We start from the raw sequence: 19,984 nt of genomic DNA, 5'->3' as shown, positions 1-19,984 counted from the left end.
GCTGAATTTACTGACTTGACCTGTCCTTGATTTGCTGTGGGCTGTAATTCCACTTGTGTATGAGTCTTGAGCTGCTGAAGTTGACGGATCGATTGCAGTTCCCCTGGTCGGATATGCCACTCTGTCTCCACTCCATTTGGCTTCCCATTGTCGTAACTATCATCGGTTTGGAAAGGTGCACCTCCTAAGCTCTTCGTCGGGATATCTTCATGTGCTCTGACTCGGAATTGCATGGGCATACTGGATCGATTGCTATCTACTGTTCAAAACCTTTTTTAAGCTTGAAACGCAGTCTCAGCTCTATTTTTTTTTCTTGATCGCAATAGGTAGGCACGTTGATCACCTGAAGCGAATAGCGAGGTGTCAATGACTTCAAGTCATCCAGTAAGTGAAGAAGAATCTTTAGAAGATGTTGAGGACGATAATCAGGATGAAGAAGAAGAAGAGAGTGAAGAAGGTACTGAATCCGATGAGAGTGACGACGACAATGAGCAAAATCATTCAAATTCCACGAAGAAAATGTCAAAAACGCCAAGTAATTCCGTCAAAGTGCTGGCAGGTGTAGCAGCGTCGTACGTGATTCCTCCAGTGCGTCCAAAGCCTCCTCGACCGGAAGATAGCGGCAATGGCTTAAGAATCACGCAACAAAAGCAGATTGGCCGTGCTTGGACTGACGGGCCTCGTATCGATCTCGTACATTTAGGTTACGTCCAGGAGGATTTCGAGCGTCGACAAGAAGCTGTCGCGAATATCCGAGAACGAATGACATTAAAGTCACGACCGGGCTACCAACTTCGTGTTCGAATGCGCTGGAATTGTCAGTCACTGTCCCGATTGATTCTTCGTCGTCATTTCCTGTGGCTTCCCTGTGTAGTGAGCTCGTTACCTGAAGCTGTATGGGACGGCGATATCCTTCAGGTCCATACGCACTTACTGCAGCGAGCTGATGTCAACATGCGCGACTTCGTGACCGGTCAACTAGCGCTCAACATTGCCATCCAGCAGCAACACGAGGCTATTGCTCGTCTCTTGATTGATCGTGGAGCAGATGTGAACCAACAAGACGATGTCTCTCTGCTAGCTCCAATCCACAACGCCATCATCATGGGCAACAAAGCTCTGTTCCGACGTCTTCTTAAAGCTGGGGCCGATACTGAACTTGCAGACCGTGAAGGCTTCACACCTCTGCATTGGGCCTCTGTACGTGGGTATCTTGAGATCGTCGCGCAACTTGTCGAAGTGTCCAGAGCTGATGTGAATCGCCGAGACGCAATGGGCTGGACGCCACTCCACATCGCGTGCTTCAAGGGTTATCCAGACCTTGTGGAGTATCTGCTGACACGTCGTGCTCGTATTGATGTGGAGGATTGCTACGGGTTTACACCGATGATGTTCGCTCGTATCGCTGAAAATATGGACGTCGTCAAGAGCTTGGACGACTTTGTAGCACAGCAAGAAGTCAAAAGACTGCGAAAACTTGCAGCTGACAAGCCAAAGAAGAAGAAGAAGCGGAGACTTTCGTCTCCTAAACGGTTGTTCTTATCGGCAAAGAATTGATTAGTTGTCTTGCTTGTTCGTTTGGTCTCGAAGCATAACACGACGACGTCCAGGAGGAGGTAAGTACTCGATCTCGTCGCGGAATCTATTGCGATCCCAACGGAGAACTCGTTCCACAGGCACAATACGAGCGGTTGAAGCGCCGAGTTGCGTTAAAATCAGCTTGGAGGCTGCTGTCTCGGCCACATCGAGCGCTGTGAGGCCATACATGTTCTTGTGGTTCACATCGGCGCCGCCATCTTCAGGTTCGCGTCGTAGCAGCAACTTGAGGATTGTCTTGAGTGTTGCGAGCCGTTCCGGAGTCTCCGGAGTGCCAAGCACAAGCGCTGCAATCGCCACCGAGTTGTTCCCGTCTTCGTCAAAGCAATCAGCTTCTAGACGACTTTGAAGCCCCAGAAACTTCACTATATCTGACTGAGCGCTTGTGATTGCCCATAGCAACAAACTGCCAGGTCGCCAACGCTTCGGAATGTCATCCAGAGGCGACGCGACTGATAACAGCAACTTAAGGATGTCAACGTGGCCCGTAGAACAGGCGTAATGTAGTGGGGTGGCCTCCGAGGCTTCGAGCATGCGACTGTAGCGGAAGTTGGAGGTGCGTGGCGCTGTGCTCTCCAGTGTCGACTCGGCCGCTGGAAGGTTCAGATTGTCCGGAAGCTTCGAGAGAGGAGAAGCGCCGTGATGGAGCAGCAATCGCACAGCTTCAAGCTGTTGATGGAGCACTGCTGTATGCAGCAGCGTCTCTCCGAATGCATTGCACGCGCTGGTGAGTGCGTTGCCATCTCCGTTCATCAACGCGTGCTCCAGGGTCTGGACATCCCCCAACTCGATGGCACGTTGAAGTGGCAACAATCCTCCGCTGGTCTGCGCAGTTGGTAGACAACCGTCTATTGAACTCCGACTCAAGAACGCGCGATCTCCAGCTCCCAAGAAGCTCTACCAGCAGAACAAGAAGCTCAATAGGATTAAACTTGACAATTCTTTAGGCTACGCACATCGATGCCTCGAGGTGCAGCGCGTCGCAGCTTCTGGTCTACGGCGAAGGCTCTGGGAGTCAGCGGATTGCCGTTTACGTGGCACAGTCGCGTGCTCTCGAGCCTCGCGGCTCTAGCTTGCTGCTCAGGAGTCGTGTCATCAAGCAGCTCCATCGCGACGCTTCATGCACCGTAGCGACAAATATTGCGTGATTTATTGGCAATAATTGGATCGACAGTTAGACAGTTGTGTACATAAAGCTACTGTCTATTGAGTTATCGACGCGGGCTCTGAAGCTGGTCGACATATTAAACTGAGCAGTAGACTGCGGGACTAAGCACTGCCACCCACGAGAATGTTGTTGATAGGGATGTGCACGAGCTTCACGAAGAATCCAATGAAGCCCATCATGAGGAAACCCACGGACGTGGCGCCAGCGATACGGGCGAATTCTACAGAAGGGCAAAAGAAAAGGTCAGCTAACCGATTCTGGGGTTTATTACTGCGGAATAAAGCAACTAGAACGCACCTTTCCGGTCGGGCTTGTTGCACTTCTTAATCAGGTGCAGCGAGTTCTTGAAGAACTGGTTCAGCGGCTGGAACACGAGTGCGTTGACGTCCGACATTGCTGCTACAGTTGCGAGTGCGTGTGTGTCCGAGCTGTGGGGAAAACGAGGGAATGACTACGGGTAGGGTGCGGGCCACGCGGCGTTCGACAGATCGCGATAGACGGCTTTTTATCCAATGATACAGATGACAACGTGGTATTGGCTAAAACGCGAAGCAAATGCCACGTGTGTTGAAAGACACGTCTATGTACGTGCCCGATTTAGTGTGGCGCACAAAAACGAACTTTAAATTCAAAAAGTTGCAGTTGGCGCCCGCATTCAAAAGATGAAGCGGAGGCTGTGCGAAATGTCGGACGTGAAGGACGTGAAGCCCGAGCCTGACGACATGCAGCCGACGGTGGCGACGGTTGTGGCTCAGCAAGTTGCTGCAGCTCTGCTGGCTCCACTTACAGGCGGCAGCGCGGCGCGCTTCGGGCGTGTGGTCTTCGGAGAACAGGAGCAACAGAGCGTCAACGCCTTTCTCCACCAGAAATTGGGTAAGGACAGTCTGGCCCGCAGACCCGGACCCGGTGGTCGGAAATTGACGTACATTGAGAGTTGCAAAGCCATCGAATTGGCCAATCGCGCATTCGGCTTCAACGGGTGGTCATGTCACATTGTCGAGTGTAAGGAGGAATACGTACGTGAAGTCGGGGCTGTAAGTGTGGTTTGTGGAGTGCTGAACAGTTAATGGTGTGTGTAGAAGGAGAAGAAGGGCGATCGCTGGAGCATCGGGTACAGCTCGCTGGTGCGCATTGAGCTGAAGGATGGCACAAGTCATGAAGACGTTGGCTTTGGCACGTCGGACGGACAAAGAGATCTGGGAGCGGCATTGGAACAGTCCAAAAAAGCAAGCATTTCAGATGCGAGAAAGAGAGCATTGAGGTTGTTTGGAGAGTACCTGGGCAACTCTTGCTATGACAAAGACCATATCAAGGACGTCAATTCGAACAAACCCATGGCTCCGCTGGCGGCGGCACCAAACGTGATTCTACCAGGACAGCAACAACAGCAACAGGTTCAGAGTGGCGGTGGCGCAGTACCTTTGGGGCCAAATAGGCAGACTAGCGCGCCAAGTGGACTTCAACCACCACCACAGAACCAGCAGCCCCAGGCTCAGCAAGTAGCGCAGCAACAACGACCGCCGCAGGCTTTTCAACAGCAGCCGAACGTTCAGCAGCCGATGCAGCAGCAACCTGAAGTGCAGAATGGACCTCGACCACCACCAAACCAGCAGCAGCCTCATCAGCCTGTGCAACATCAACAAAATCAGCAACAAGAGCGTCAACCGATCCAACAGCAACGACCACAGACGCCCCAGCAATCGATCCAACCGCACCAACAACAACAGCGTCAACCACAACAACCACAGCAGTGGAAGCCGCCCCAAGTCCTGCGTAACCCTCAACCAACGAATTACAATTCATCCATGCAACAGCAAACCCAGGGACTTTCCACTGCCAGTTCAAGGAATCCAACAATGCAAACGGCTGCGAGCAAAAGTATGAGTTCTGGATATATAGCTTCTCCTTCGACAGCAACGGCAAGCGCTTCGTCAAGTCCGTTCCGCCCGCAGCCGCAGCGTTGGATATCGTCGAATGCGCCACCTCCGCCGCGGATGATGACGTCGAACTACCCTCCAACAATCGTCAAGACAGAGCAACCTTCGACGGTCCAAGCTCATGCGAACGCTCAATACAACATGGAAGATCTCAGCCTCTCTCAATTCGACTACGATCCTAAAGTGGAAAACAACAATCCAGCAAAGAAGATGAGGTCGTAACACGCGAGGAGACTCGATCAAATACTTCCTCTGGTCGGAAATGATCACGCGAAACTGACAAAATGACCAATCGCTTCAGCTCTATTTATCCAATACGGCATCTGATTGGACCAAACGGAAGCCCTGCACCTCCTCTTTTTAAAGCCACCGGTTGTGCGCAGAACGGACTTCTATAGCCTCTGCAATTTCAGTTTTAGCTCTCAAGGTTTCAAGCCTCGCCTGGAGTGCGACCCGCCACGCCTGCGCTACGCTGTTTCTTCTTCTATAAACATGCCGAAGTCCAACCTTATCGACAACGAGCGCAAAAGCCGTCATTGACGAGCTTCTAAAGATCAGCAACAACAGAGAACTACCCCGTGAAGCGTTTGATGTTCTTATGAGCCGACTTCCGGACACCGTGAAGTTAATTGGAGCTGTACAGCTCTGCAATGACGGCTGGTGTCGTAGGGGTGAGTGACTTAACCGGCTTAAGAAGAACAGCGGCAGAAAGCGGAAGAATCGAGACGAAGTACGTGACAAACTGAAGAGCATTCCTATCGGGGATAGAGCAGTTGAAAGACGTGTCAGTTAGTATGATAGGTTTTTCAAATTTCTATCGAGGATTGAACAGTTGAAAGACCTATCATACTAACTTCGCGTGATCATTTCCGACCAGAGGAAGTAGTAATTGGTGAAGCTGATGCACATGAATCCTACGGTACGATGCCGTTCGTGATCTTCTGGAACTGATCGTAGCGCTTCGTCCACTTGTTCTTGTAGCTCACACGAATCATCTTGACGACCGCTTTGACTGTTTTCTCGGTGGAGAACTGAAGCAGAAAGCGATTGCGAAGCTTCTGTAGATCTCGAGACACGTCACGTCCCTGAAAACATGGGAAGGTTGAGTTGTGCATCATAATCTCGACCAGCGCCACGACTCGATCAGACTGACGCTGAGCTGCTAGTAATCCTAACGCCACCAGCTGCACAAACTCGCCGAATAGTGGGGACGACACGCCACCTAGCACTGCCACCATCTCTTTGGTTAACTTGAAAGGCGCCGTCTCAAAGCTCCAGTTGCCGCCTGGAGCAATGCCGAGCATGAAGCCGAAGTCAATGTGCACGAGGTGGCCTTCTGTATCCAGCATGATGTTTCCATTGTGACGGTCTTTGATCTGCAACAAGTAGCACACCACGGAGTAGGCAGCGAGACTGTGCAAGAAGTTACGCTGGGCCTTCTTGAAGGCATCACCAACATCATACGTTCTCTCGAAGTGAGCTCGCAAGCCTGCGTAGTCGCCCCTCTTTTTGAGGCCATCCAACGACTGCGCATCTGTGATCGTCTCGAGCAAGCCGCTGGTACGACCCGTGGACACTATTCGATACGGACGTAGCCACAATGGAAGACCGCTCTCGTGGAATATGTTCTGGAACGTGGTGATCAGCTGCATCGCGAAAACCTCCTGTCGAATATCATCGTTGCTCTTGGAGATCTACACAACAGGATAAGAGTCAATGCTCACGTGAGGAACTACATGTAGAGTATATATGTAGTTAGTTTGCTTACCAGTGAGATGACGTTCCATCCGGGTAAATGGCCATGCGGCGATGATGCGCGAATCCGCTCCTTCTTCGCTTCCCAGCCTTCACCAAAGACCTCGCTTGCACTGAGCAGCTTGGAGAGACCCATTTCGTATGCTGTTTTGGAGTATCCGCGAATGACATTCAGCTGCTGCGAGTCTTCTCTGCTCAGCTCAGACGTCGAGTCCATTGAATCGTCGGACGTCACTGTGGTTGTTGGAGAATTCAAGCCACTTTGCAAAGGGAAAACAGGCGCCTCAACGCTGTCAGTCGCGTCGATATCGTCACGGTTACCTTCAGTATCAGCGCCATCGTCCTCGTTCTCATGGGGACTTAACGCGTTCTCAACACAGATAAGTTGCCCATTAATGGCAATTTTTTTGACGAGACGGGCAACTTCAGCTTCTAGGCTGGTCAGACCTGGGTCCGATGCGGATTTACGGAGCATGTCACTAGGATTCTTCAGTTCTGTTGAGAGTTTGCGTTGACCAGCAGAGTTGACTTGGTCTTCGATCACCTCGAAGCAGAGCAAGCACGGCGCTCGACTGTGGGTAGAGAATACTGTGCCTTCGTCAGTGAGTACACGAGTAATGCGACAAAACGAATCCGACACACGACCGAGAGGTATGTACGCCATGTCTGGGACCACCAGCGCTTTCAGCTCTCCAGGAAGAAGCTTCTTACGGTTCTGGGGTGGGTCAACTGCGCGCATGCGTTCCGAAATATCTGTAAGTGCCTTCACGAAGTCTCGCTGCTCGTGGAAATACTTGTAGCGCTTCTTACGCTCCTTCTCCATCCACTGCAAAAGCAGTGCAGGCTGACTTGCCGACTTGCTAGGCGTCATGGGTGCACTTCCTGTCTCGAGTTGAGCTGATGCCAATTCCTCGTCCTTGCCGTGAGCTTCTCCTTCCTCTTCGACAGACACTTGCTCCAATTTATCCATCATCTGAGGGATATCCATGAGTCGTCGAGTGACATCTTCTGCCGTCTGCGTGCTGGGCACTTCAAATTGCTGATTGACGACTTTAGCTTCAATGGACATGAGGAGCTTGGCGCACAAATTGTACGTCTTCGGATCATGGTCGGCGATCTTGGCTTCCAGAAGCCAGAAGAGCTGCAAGGCCAAGTGAATGCAGTTGCCGAGGTGTTCGACGTACGCTTTCGCCCGGCAGATCGAGAGAAGCAGATTCACCAACTTATCCGTTGCTACCAGTTCGGTATTGACGGTCAGATGGACGATCTGTTGGATGTAGAACTCGACATCGTCGACATTTTTCTCTGCGTAGGAAGCCAAGCGATCCAGCACCAGTTCTGTTGCCACCGTATTGGAGCGATACTTGTGCAGCAATGCTACAGCCATGTGGGCACCGAAGGTATCCGCCGACAAAATAGACTCGAAGAAAGTCTTCTCGCTGTCGCCACAGTTGACGTGGATTGTAGACAAAGCGTGCAACCAGCGCTCCTTCTCGGTGAGAGTGTCGGCTTCAACCACAACCAGTTTCGACTTGTGCGAGCTGATAACAAGCGTGTTGTCGTAGCTGACCGATGCCCCGAGCAGCGCTACTCGTACGCTCGCTTCAAGCTCCATCGCATCCTTGACACCAACCACACTAATCTGTTTCTTCGGGGCACTAGGTGACATTGCATCGCCCGGCTTGGTCTTGAACACAAGCAACGTGTCACCTTGTAAAATACAATACCGTCGTTGACGCATGCGCTTGCGAAACACCAGAAACCCCTCGATCTTACGTTCGCTCGGCACTTCAACGTTAGGTGCTGCAACGTCGCTCAATTCGGCACCACGAATGCTCAGCTCGTTCTCATCTTGTCCAGCAGCCTCTCCAGTTCCAGTTTGTACGTGCAGACGCTCGTCTTCTTCTGCTTCCAGCTTCTTAGAGGGAGATCGTGAGAACAGAAACGAGCTCCTCGTGACGGCCTTCATGGACTACCAGCACGACTGAGAGGCAGTCTCTACTGAGGTACTGAACGTAGACTGGTGTCTTCATTTTGCGGGGTCCGGTCGTTTTTACCTAAACATAGCACTTCATCGACAGGAAGAGAACGCGGGTGAGCTCAGTTCTCGTTCTATGTTCAGCACACAACCCTCTAAAACAAGAAAAGCTGCCAAACAAATCCAAAATCAAACGAGTAAAACAGGACTCCTGACACATTGACATCACCTCTTAGGAGAGCGTGGTTTTAGCTCTCGCTGGTAAGATCTGCGAACAAGTCACCATAGAACTCGCCAGGAAGCTTCGGACGCAAGTGTTTCTCAACAAACGATGAGATCACCTTGCTGCGGTTGGCCTCTGCACCCACAGGTGAAGACGACACTGCGCCAATGTCGTGTTGGTATCGCAGGAACGACCGCGAAAGAATGGCAGCGTTGATGGCTGTTTGACGCACTAAAGGAGCCAGCCAAGCACCGTTGATGACCATACCGTCTAGCAATGGGCCCAACACACGGCTAGTGTACACGTCGGCTTCGTCCACATAATCCTCTTGGTTTGCAATAACGTCACGTTGGTTGAATAGCGGGGATGACTCGTGACTCACGTGCACGCAGTAGAGGTCGTTGCCCAGTGGGTCAATGATTAGTACCACACCCGACGTCGGCATCGGCAGCTTAAATACTGCATCCCACAAGACGCTGCCTGGACGGTACGTCTGCTGGCATTCGTTCCAAACAATAAGTACATTGGCGTGCTGGAATTGCGCTCTTGCATTCGCCCCTTCCGTGTCTTCAGCATCACTGTCACTGTCGCTGTCACTGTCCTCCTCTCCGTCCAACAGCAGTGTTGGTACGTAGATGCAAGCCTCGTGACTATAGTGGGAATAGTAAAGCATCCGGCCCTTCACGAGTTCAGCATCGAAGCCAGAGTGTCCAGTGTGATCGTGCTCTTCGACTTGTTCACCAATCGAAGAGAGGAACAGTCGATAGTCTTTTGAAAGCTCGACGTAGCCAGCACGCACATCCGTCGACGTCGCCAAGTGAATCTGATCGTAACCGCCTCGAGACGTGCCAGTGAATGCATACGCAACAGAAAAATCAAAAGTCTCGCGCTCAGGAAGCTTGTCCAGAGTCTCCAGGTCACGGAGGAAATCGGTAGTCACAGTTGCATCCATCGCAAAGACTGAGCCCCAGTTGCGCACCGACAGGAAACTCAGTTCACTCATCATTCTTCGAGAAACTTCCCACGTTTGCAGTGCAGCGTCCTTCTCCGGTGGCGTCGGCTTATAGCACTTGACACCACGTGCAGACCCCTTTGGCTGAGACGCAAGCTTATCCTCTTGGCTTTGTGCCACGAGCAGACTCATGAAAACGGCGTCCTGAGTACCACGACCATCATCACGACCGGCCTGTGCTTTACGCTCTATGGTGCTCATTCCAGAGTTACCCTCGCCAGTTAACACCTTCGTGGGGTCCGAGTCCGTGTCAACCTCACCAGACGGTGACGAACGCCAGCTTGTCATTGGAGTCTTGGCATGAGTGTCGCGGATCGCCGTAAGCAAAGGGTCTTCCACCCGTGCCTCCTCGTCACTTTGATAATCTTCGTCATCGCTGTCGTCATGAGTGTTAGCATCGGAATCAAAGTCACTGTCCCGTCGAGAATCTTCACAGAAGTTCTCAAAGTCAGCAATGCTCTTGGGGCGAGGCCCATCCCGGTGTCGAGGCTTAGAGCGCCAGACATAACGGCCGGTTGAGTCTCGCATGATCAAGATCGCTTCACCGGCTTGTGTAGCATTCGCTGGTTTCTCGATAACCGTGAGAATGGAATTCTTGTTGACTGAGAAGAACCGGCAATGGCGATAGATGTCAGTCGAGTCATTGAGCTCGCAAAACTGTGTAAGTACCGACTGTAACAAAGAAACAAAGTAAAACAGCTCAGTATCGCAAGCTTCAACGCCATCCCAGGCGTAATTTAGTCTTACCTTCTCCGTTAAACCCGACGAGTGAGTGCCGATAGACCCTGCATTGGTGGTGTGCGACACATGATGCTTCATCAGCATGTTCACCAACTTCCGAGCAGCCTCGCGGACGGCCATGTTCGTGGTATTAGGAGACAACGACTGGAACCGTTCGTTGCCGTCCACGATGGTTGTGATGATCTTGGCAATGACTTGTTGTTTGCTCAGCAAAAGAGGCGCGGCGACGATCCACTCGATGATGCAGTGGTACGCTGCAGCCATGAGGCTATCCAGATAAAACGGTGCCGTTCTTGACCGCAGAATAGGCGCGCTGTTGCTGATAAAATCGCAGCAGGCGTTCACCAAGTGAACAACGGAGTTTGCGTGGTGAAAGAACACTTCTTCACACACCAGCGACAAGTGGCGCAAACATTCGAACGCAGTGAACAGCACCGGTGGCTTGTACTTCTGCGACTTGCTGATTATGGAGCAAATCAGCAAAATCGTGAAAGGTACCTGCGAGTTACGACTAGAAGCCAAGCCGCTCGTCCAGAAAGCAGCCTCCTGCTGGATGGCCACAGTCATGATCCACATCATCATCTGCTGGTTGGTGGGGTCGGTCTCCGTCTTGATAGCTGTCATGAGCAAGGCAACGACGTTCGAGCTGGTGTACTTGGGCAAAGTCGAATACAGTCCTGGAATGTCTGCCATCGAAGGCGCCACGATCTCCTTCTCGGCCTCCTTGATCAGATTACGCGGGACGTGAGCATGGATAGTCAGAAGCGAGCTGCAGGCCTCGATACTTGCACGTCGTAGCAGTACAATTGGGATCCCACCAATATGCTGATCATCCTGAACGAAAAAGGGATCTCCCCCACGTCGCCCATCGGCCTTCGTACTTGAAGACGAATCCTTACGCTCCGCAGCACGGAACACACGCTCGACAGCCTTGTGGAATGGCCCCGCAACAACGCCTGCGCCACGAAGGGTGTGGTTCCCGTACAAAGTGAACACATTAGACCAGTTGTACACTGCAGAAGCTGCGATACGGTCGTCGTCGTCGAGTAATGCGTTCTGTAAAGCCATCAAACTGCGCACACTGTACGCCCAGTTGACACGTTTGGAGCGGCCGTTAGAGTAATGACACAAGAGCTTTCCAAGACACCGAAGAGCTTCGCTACGACCTGCAGCAAAGCGCGGTTTGCGGGTCAAACAGGCGTCAAACAGCCACGGTCCAAGCAGCCTCAAGATTGTGTTGACATCAGGCGGAGCTCGTGGTTGATCTGTAGTCGTCGGTGTGGTTGTAGACAAATCTTCCGACGCATCTCCATCACCATTCTGTACTCCTTGGAACACTGGGCTGTCACGGTTCGGGGTCTGGTTAAGCGCACCCAGCACGTGCTCCCACTGCACGCGTGGCACCTTTTCAATGCGTGCAAGTTCATCAGCAAGTCGACTAACTCCTTTTACAGCAGCGAGATACACGTCCGGGTCAAAAATGGCAGAAGGGTGGCCGATCACGCGAAGCAGACGGTACCAAGCGTAGGCAAGCGTGGGGCTCTCCAACTCGAACTTGGACGGCTGTCGGTTGTCGGCCCAGATGATCTCGATCTCTTTCGACGCGTTCCGGTCGTGGATCTGCTTCATCAGACTGCGTGTAAGTCCCAGGGTGACAGCGTTCCACTGCTCGATAACCAACGCGCGATGAATCCACCGCCGACAAAACTTCTGTAATAGACTCCACAACTCTCCCCTGGGTCCGCACTGTGGCAGTGATCGTAAATATACTTTAAACAGGATCCTCACAAGCTGTCCACATAACTGGTTGCCCAGTTGATTGCGTAGATTATGCAGCAATCCATCCGCCGCACCGAGAATCAAGCGGATCAAGCGATCCCACGTCGAGTTGGAAAGCTGAGCTCCACGATGCTTCATCAGAGCATCAAAAGTCTCTAAAACTCTGTCAATAGCAACAGAAAATATATATCAAACACACACAAGCAATAAAAAAAGAGAGCAGACTTACTTGGTGCACAGAGCTACGTGTGTAGCCATGTTGGTCTCGCTGCTTCCACTGGGGACGCCGTTGTTAGGGCGCTCTTCGAAAAGCAGCGTCATCTGGCCCAGCATATCCTGAATAAAGGTCTGTTCAACTTTCTGCATGCAAGGCGGTCTGTGATCCTTGCTTTTGCCGCCTTTAGCTGTCAGAGTTTCGTCGTCCACTCCGAGCCAACGCTGGTAAATTCCCAGTGAGCCTTGAATGACGTCCGAGTCCTCCATGGGCAACGCAAATGAGTGACCCAGCACCTCCATAGCCCAGCGAATGTGGTGTCCACTAGGTAGAACCGATTGCGTGTCCACGTTCTCCTCTGTGAGGTAGCCCACGATCATGGAGCACATTCCGCGCTGACATTTGTCTGAGAATTTCTACAAGTTTGACAATAGAGTTAGAGCCAGAAAGGTGGAGTTTTAAGCATTCATGGGAGGCAGAATGCACCTTAAGCACGTAGGAGTCGGCAGAGACCGGCACCAGCTCGCACTTGGAGATCCACGGCAGGAACATGACGCCGCCCGCGTGTCCGACAGCTTGGTAGAGTGCGGGAAAGAGGGGGCGATGGCGTTCTTACAACGTACACATTTATAAGCCATAGGACAAAACATGACATCGGATTGGTTGAATTTGCAGCATAGGGTGCGGGCATATTATTCACCAGGAGACGGTCGTAGAACGTATCGATCATTTCAGCAGGCAAGGACTGCGCACTTCGACTCTTTCCTCGCTGCGGGCCGCGGCTCGGCGAAGGCTCCAGATATGTCTCAATTCCAGCCTCTGTCCCCTGCGCTCATGCGGGTCACGGCACCTCGCTCCGAGGACTCAATGGACAGTCGCACACCGCGTCGACGACGAGATCGCGGTGGTCTAATGAAGCTCAAGAAGGGCGAGGACGGCAAGAAGAATCTTTTCGAGGCCATTTTCTCCAAGAAGAAGAGCCCTAATAGTAGCAGCGGTCTGCCTTCTAGCTCCTCTAATACCAGCCGACGGCCACCCGCCCCCAGTCCTGCGGCGATTGCCCGCGGAGTTGAGATTCTACACTCGATGTTCCCCAAGTGGGAAGAGGAGACGCTGCAGGTCGTACTGGAGGCGAATATGTTCATTATGGAGGACACAATCACGGCTGTACTAAACATGGAGAAAGCCGAGGACAGGACAAAAGAGGGCGGGGAGACATCTAGGGATGATGCTGACCGCACTAATTGGCCTGTGAAAAACCCACTGCCTGATGACTTTCTGAGGGTGCGTTTACACTGATATTAAACCGCGGTATGGTATTAAGCTTATGGTTACTTACTTGGTGCAGCTGCCCGACGATGACGAATGCGAAGAGGTAAAGTATGTCCCATCGGAGGAAGGTCTTGGTGAAGAGGATGAAGAGGAGTGTGAAGAAAGTGAGAAAGAGGATGAAGGGGGCTTGGAGGAGAAAATTGAAATTACTGTGAGGTTCGACGCTGCGGAGGAGAATCGATCGGATAGATCGAATAGCACACTGGCGGAGGATGATGGCACGCTGTTTGGGAAGGAGTTTGACGACGACACTGCGTCTACCGACGAGGTGATTACCCCCGTGCTCGATGATGCAGCGATACTTGCCAAGCAGAAGATGGTGGACGACTCGGTGAACCAGAAATTCCTCCCGGTGGAGCTTCGCCATGAACGATCAAGTATCTTCGACATTGCGCACATTGATGTCATCAAGAAGAGCAAACTGGATCTGTCGGAAGCGGAGAAACGGATTCGTCACAGGGAACCACATCTAGTGTTTGAGTTGCTGTCGAAGGCGAGCGAGATCTACCGCAATGGTGTCATCTCGAGCCAGGAGCTTGATTACCTGCGCTCTATGATCTTGTGCAGGATCCAGCCTACCAAGATGGTACGTTTGCTCGCCGCTGTGCAGCACGTGGCTGTTAAATCGATTGAGGTATCCAAAGCTAACTTGTTTACGTATCAGCTGATGGACATGACGATGAACATGAATGGCATGATCTCAGATCACGAATGGCATCTGCTCATCTTAAAAGCGAAAGGTAAGTTGGCACTGTGTGCTCGACAAAGCGTTTCAGGGACACATCTTACGTCAATTTTTAGGAATTCGTCATGCGCTTTGCATTCGAATCTTTCGGGAAGAAAGCAAACCTGCCCGGAACAGTGGCCACATGGTGCGTGTCTTGTATTCAGGATCCTTGCTTATTGCGGTAAGCTCGCTCACTAAATTTTGTGGGTTGAATCGTTTCTGCAGGAGTATATTGTGCGTGTTGTAGATGTGGAAAGTGGCGTCGTCTGGTTTACGCGGAAGCGCTTCCGTGAGCTCTATAAGCTTCACCGCAAAGTGCGTTAAGTTATCTCTTGGTGGTGATTTTACGTTTCTAACGCTTGAGTGTGTGTTATTTTTCTGCAGTTAAGTCGTCTATCTGGACAGGTGAATGAGTGCGTGTTCCCAACTCGTCGTGGCCATGGCAGAAACTCCCCGAACCAGCTTGCTTACGACCGAGCGCCAGTGCTGGAAAACTTTTTACGTACCACCGCAGCACTTGTGGCTCCGTCGCCACTTACGTTCTTGCATGGCGTCGCTCTCAAGCAACTCCAACAGTTTTTGGATGTTCCTCACGTGGGAATCCTCGAGCGAAACCGCACTCAACCTATCTCGCGTGAACTCCGTGTATTCGTGTACCACACTGTGAGTGACGTCACGTCTCCAGAAGGCAAGGCCTGTCAGAAGTTCCTCACCAAGATGAAGCAAAGTGGCTTCAACTCCGGGAAGAATGTACTGGATGAAATTGGCGAGATCTTGGACGGTGTACAGGAGTACATGCTTGAGCATCGATATGAGGAGATGGAGCTAATCGTTCAGCGGCTGATGAAGCAGATTATTGGCGGGAACGCTAGCAACCCGGCATTAGGTCGGCACAGCTCGTTTGTGAGTCTCATGACCACCGATGCAGCAAGCAACCAGGACAAGTTGCAGCAATTAGTATCGGATGCTATTCGGCATGAGCTTGAGGACCGCATCTGCGTGCCGCTGATGTGGGATCTGACACAGTACATTCGACGGCATGTACAGCACGAAGAGCGTCAGTTCCGTCAGCGCGTGTTCCAGCTAAAAGGGAAGCCGCAGAGCTACTTCGGTATCCCGATGGACAAGATCTCGTTGAGTAGTTGGCGGTCCGTGGTGGATATCATTAAGGAGATTGACGGAGCCTTCTTGCCATTGGACAAGATGCGAAAACTGGTCGCTACAGCGCACCAAATTCATGCAGTCTACAAGGCTGAACGCACTATGTATCTCGAGCGGCCGCACCACCGCCGACAGCGTTCAACGCCAATGGCTGGCTCGTTCTTGCAGCCTCAGACGTCTCCGTTGTCGGTGAACCCGACGCTGCCGCGGACGAACAGCGGCTCCAACCGATCGTCTCGGGGTCTGACTGTTGGGGACGAGTCTGAGGCCCCAACTGAAATCAATGTGAGTGCGCAAGAACAGAACGATGAGGTGGACGCAAGGGGGAGCGAAGTGTCCACCAAGACCCAAGAGGAGGACGTGCTGAGCGGAGACGACTTCCTGCCCATATTTATTTATGTGATCGTCCACAGTGACCTGGAGGCCCCGATCCTCACACAAGTACTTTTGAATCGCCTCTGTGACCCTGAAAAGCGACGCAGCGAGTCCGGCTACTACCTTGCTACCTTCGAGGCTGCGTTGCACCATATTTTGTCTCTGGAGCTTCCTGGTGTTAAAGCAGACGGCCTGTAGACGAATTAGTGTAGCCATTTCTAAAACACGGGTAACTTCGGTGTAGCCATTTCTAACCTTTACAGTCCGGTGTATCAAATTTGGGTCTGCCACGCCACATTCTAAGGGGGGGACTAAACCCATAGTGAAGCAGCGTCACTTCGAGACTGCAGCAACTTTCGCCCAAGGTGGCAGCGCGAGAGCAGAGCGTGCGGCATTTGGAGCCGCACTGGTGGCCCCGGAGACTGCGCGTTCGGCCCTAAGTTTGGCCGTCCAATTGGCTGCGTCACTTACCGTCCAGAGCTTCATCTTCATGTTCGGAATGGACCCAGTGCTGTCTGGGTCGCTCTGCTTTTTGGTGCTGGCCATTGCCATGTACCTCAAGTTCATCCGCGAGCAGCCATGGAGTGACGAGGAGGTATCAGATCATAAGGGTAGCCCCGTGGACGGAGACGATACCATGCCTTTCCTGCATCCAGCGTCTCCTGCTGGCAGACTACAGGCTCAGCAGCAAAAGCGAGGAGCAGGACAGGGTCGACAACAGGTCAAACAGAAGCAGCAACCTTCCCGACAGTCTCAGCAGCAACCGCAACCTCATCATGGGTACGCAGGATTCCAGCAGAGTCGACAAGCAGCGTCTTCAGCTGTGGTAGCGGCTGGTGTGGACGCCACAGCAGCATCAGGAGCGACCTATTTACCCACTAAGAAACAGCCAATGAGGAGGAGGACTCACAGTGCTACAGCAACATCTACCGCCTCTCCTAGCAACAAGATCAAGAGCGGAGCTGTAGCTGCAGACGCAATAGACCACAGTATGGACCAATTGCCCACTACCATCTACGAAGGAGCCAATTACGACCAGTTCAGACAACAGAGACAACCGCAGGATTCTGGACGAAACCAGCACCGCATCACGTTCGACGACTATGACGAAGAGATGGGATTTTTGTCGCCACCTCGACATGCAGACACTGCGAATGATTCCCTAGAGAGCGTGTCTTTTGAAGCCGGGAGCGATGATTTTTACGACCTGGAGAACCGCCTTCCCGATGATCATTTGCTGAATATTGCAGACACACCCGAACGAGGACGAAAGCCGCTTCGTATTGGAGAGCAGTACCGTGGTGGCGCCTTGCTGGAAACAGCAGATCTAGCTGAGGTATCTCCCAATGCAAAGACGTTGAAGACGAATATTGAGCGTCAGTTCGTGCGCGATGTCGCCCCGCCCGCACAAATGCAGCTTGAAGTTGCACGAAAGGCTCGTATCCCGTTGTTCCTTCACTCGCCGATGTATGTCAGAACATCGGCAGCACCTTTGATTGACGAGATAGATGCGGAGTTTACAGCTGAATTTGCAGCGGAGGAGGCTCAAGCACTTGAGGCCGTTGGAAATAATCAAGAGCAGCTTGATCCTGCTGCTGTGGCTGAAGGTCAAGGGGCGGGAGCTGCTGATGCTGCAGCTGAAAGTTACTCGCGAAGGAGGAGGCCGAAATTGTCCAAGGCTAAGAATGACAGTTTGCATGTGGACTTTAAGGAGCTGCAAATTGAGGAGATGATTGGCCAGGGGGCTTTCGGAACGGTGCATCGTGCAAAGTGGCGAGGAACGGCAGTAGCTGTCAAGATTCTGGTATGCCAGCATCTGACAGCCGACATTTTGGAAGAGTTCGAGGCCGAAGTGCAGATCATGAGCATATTAAGGTATTGCTGGGCTCTTGTGAAGGTGCAGAGGTGTAATTTTTGGTATCTAATTTGGTTCATTATGCTATGTCGATAGGCACCCTAACATTTGCCTGCTGATGGGCGCGTGTCTTGAGCCACCAACGCGCTGTCTTGTGATCGAGTACTTACCACGCGGCTCGCTCTGGAATGTCCTCCGTCAAGATGTTGTCATCGATATGGGCAAGCAATACGGGTACGCTTTTGGCAGGGTCGCCTCGTGCTAGGAGATTCTCTTACGCTTTATTATTGTGCTGAACTGCAGATTTGCGCGTGATACAGCGTTGGGCATGAACTACTTGCATTCGTTCCAACCTCCGATCCTACATCGAGACTTGAAAAGTCCCAACTTGTTGATCGATTCATCCTACGCGCTCAAGATCTCGGATTTTGGGTTGGCTCGCGTTCGTGCACACTTCCAGACCATGACGGGTAATTGTGGCACAACGCAGTGGATGGCGCCTGAGGTTCTAGCAGCCGAGAAGTATACAGAGAAGGCTGATGTGTTTTCGTACGGCGTCGTGGTGTGGGAGACCGTCACACGGCAGTGTCCGTACGAGGGGTTAACGCAGATTCAAGCAGCTCTTGGAGTACTGAACAACAACCTGCGGCCAACAGTTCCCGAAAATTGCCCACCTCTATTCAAGAAACTTATGACGCTGTGCTGGGTGAGCTCTCCAGAGCAGCGACCAAGCTTCGAGACTGTGCTGGAGATCCTGAACAGCTCCACCGATGGCTCTTTGCCTCGGCAACGCGAGCGAAGAACCAGCGACGCACATGTGCGGTAACCTCGCAAGAGTAAACAAAGTTTATGTACGAACAGGGGTCGAGACATAGTTAGAATGAATACAAGCCGTGCAATTGATCAACGCAGGCACAAACTGTGAGCAAATTTTTGTTGAAGCTGTTCAACCCACAGTGGGTCCCACCTTCATTTGCAAATCCCAGTTTGATGGACGCATAAAATGTCGCAGATAAAAAAGTCAGGGTTTTTCGGGTCAAGAGCTTGCAAATCTTTGGTTTTATTTGAACTAGCCCTGCATACGTCACTCACCAATCTTCTACCGAAGACTCAAGTGATCGTCTCTTCCTCGTCAATGGCTCCCTCCGCAGACACGACTCTAGGCCTTCTGGGCACGGGCAAGATCGGCTCGGCCGTCTTCTCCGGCTTCTGCAGCGAGAACGGCTGGCAGCCCAAGCATGCGCTCGTTTCCGCACGCACCAAGGCCAAGGCGGAGGCGTTGGTGGCCAAGTTCCCAAGCCGTGTGAGCATCGGTGCTTCCAACCAGGAGATCGTGGATAAGAGCGACGTCATTTTCATCGGACTGTTGCCCAACGTGGCGCGTGAGGAGCTGCCTAAGCTCTCTTTCGCCGGTAAGAAGGTGGTCTCCATGATGGCTACGATCCCCTACGACGAGCTGCTGCAACTCGTCAAGCTGCCCACCGAGAGCGTCGTGCGCTCCGTGCCGCTACCTGCTGCCGCCAAGCGTGCTGGTCCCATTCTGGCCTACCCGGACAATGCGTTTGCGCGTGACCTGTTCGCACAGATCGGCACGCCCGTCATGGTGACCGAGGAGGCAGAGATCACCAAGCTCACGGGCATCACTGCTCTCATTTCATTCTTCTACGCTACGTGCGACACTACGCAGAAGTGGTGCGTCAACAACGGTGTCGGTACGTGCAATTCTCTCCATTGCTGGCTTATGCTCATTGGAAATTAATGTGCTAAAACGAATCTTTGACGGTTGACAGGCGACCAGGCTTCGCGCGACTACATTGCGTCCTTCTTCCACGCGCTGGCCACAGCTGGTGCCGAGTCCAACGAAGGTTTTGGAGAGATGGCCGACGAGGCCGCCACATCTGGTGGTCTGAACGAGCAGGTGCACCGTGCGCTACAGGGCAACGGTGGCTACGAGCTCGTGGCGGACCAGCTGGACGCCATCTTCAAGCGTCTATCGGGAACCGATCCTGCTCCTCGCCCTGCCCGCAGCTAAGCAAATGTTGCAGTTGATTTGTTCGTTACATGACAGATACACCGAATTCTAACGTCAAAAGAAATTCGTGATGCTGCTTTAGTGCTTGGCTACTTGTGG

General features: G+C 52.3%; 8 protein-coding genes across 8 annotated transcripts; 5 read left to right on the top strand and 3 right to left on the bottom strand.

Moving 5' to 3' along the window:
- Positions 1-519: 519 nt before the first annotated feature.
- Positions 520-1,557, top strand: PITG_03907 (uncharacterized protein; the record flags this gene model as incomplete). Its single annotated transcript, XM_002906896.1, has 2 exons — positions 520-572; positions 621-1,557. The coding sequence occupies 2 exons, from the start codon at positions 520-522 to the stop codon at positions 1,555-1,557; spliced, it is 990 nt and encodes a 329-aa protein (XP_002906942.1).
- PITG_03906 (Type II (General) Secretory Pathway (IISP) Family) lies at positions 1,558-3,158 on the bottom strand (the record flags this gene model as incomplete). Its single annotated transcript, XM_002906895.1, has 4 exons — positions 1,558-2,493; positions 2,553-2,672; positions 2,884-2,984; positions 3,062-3,158. 4 exons carry the CDS (start codon positions 3,156-3,158, stop codon positions 1,558-1,560), a joined length of 1,254 nt encoding a protein of 417 aa, XP_002906941.1.
- A 268-nt stretch (positions 3,159-3,426) lies between these two features.
- Positions 3,427-3,831, top strand: PITG_03905 (uncharacterized protein; the record flags this gene model as incomplete). Its single annotated transcript, XM_002906894.1, has 1 exon — positions 3,427-3,831. One exon carries the CDS (start codon positions 3,427-3,429, stop codon positions 3,829-3,831), a length of 405 nt encoding a protein of 134 aa, XP_002906940.1.
- Positions 3,832-5,122: 1,291 nt separating this feature from the next.
- On the bottom strand, positions 5,123-8,425 carry PITG_03904 (phosphatidylinositol kinase (PIK-H2); the record flags this gene model as incomplete). The annotated part of the gene is made up of 2 exons (XM_002906893.1): positions 5,123-6,395; positions 6,470-8,425. 2 exons carry the CDS (start codon positions 8,423-8,425, stop codon positions 5,616-5,618), a joined length of 2,736 nt encoding a protein of 911 aa, XP_002906939.1.
- A 166-nt stretch (positions 8,426-8,591) lies between these two features.
- On the bottom strand, positions 8,592-12,955 carry PITG_03903 (uncharacterized protein; the record flags this gene model as incomplete). Its single annotated transcript, XM_002906892.1, has 4 exons — positions 8,592-10,341; positions 10,417-12,352; positions 12,419-12,819; positions 12,890-12,955. 4 exons carry the CDS (start codon positions 12,953-12,955, stop codon positions 8,683-8,685), a joined length of 4,062 nt encoding a protein of 1,353 aa, XP_002906938.1.
- Positions 12,956-13,136: 181 nt separating this feature from the next.
- On the top strand, positions 13,137-16,196 carry PITG_03902 (uncharacterized protein; the record flags this gene model as incomplete). Its single annotated transcript, XM_002906891.1, has 6 exons — positions 13,137-13,687; positions 13,752-14,321; positions 14,400-14,475; positions 14,537-14,607; positions 14,688-14,777; positions 14,847-16,196. 6 exons carry the CDS (start codon positions 13,205-13,207, stop codon positions 16,194-16,196), a joined length of 2,640 nt encoding a protein of 879 aa, XP_002906937.1.
- A 292-nt stretch (positions 16,197-16,488) lies between these two features.
- Positions 16,489-18,783, top strand: PITG_03901 (serine/threonine protein kinase; the record flags this gene model as incomplete). The annotated part of the gene is made up of 3 exons (XM_002906890.1): positions 16,489-17,873; positions 17,950-18,087; positions 18,157-18,783. The coding sequence occupies 3 exons, from the start codon at positions 16,489-16,491 to the stop codon at positions 18,677-18,679; spliced, it is 2,046 nt and encodes a 681-aa protein (XP_002906936.1).
- A 169-nt stretch (positions 18,784-18,952) lies between these two features.
- PITG_03900 (uncharacterized protein) lies at positions 18,953-19,966 on the top strand (the record flags this gene model as incomplete). The annotated part of the gene is made up of 2 exons (XM_002906889.1): positions 18,953-19,565; positions 19,644-19,966. The coding sequence occupies 2 exons, from the start codon at positions 18,989-18,991 to the stop codon at positions 19,883-19,885; spliced, it is 819 nt and encodes a 272-aa protein (XP_002906935.1).
- Between the last annotated feature and the right edge of the window lie 18 nt (positions 19,967-19,984).

Source organism: Phytophthora infestans, genomic scaffold (assembly GCF_000142945.1).
Source record: "Phytophthora infestans T30-4 supercont1.4 genomic scaffold, whole genome shotgun sequence".
Classification (NCBI taxonomy): Eukaryota; Oomycota; class Peronosporomycetes; order Peronosporales; family Peronosporaceae; genus Phytophthora; species Phytophthora infestans.
Note: the sequence above shows the minus strand (reverse complement) of the source record. Positions and strands in the feature narration are given on the sequence as shown.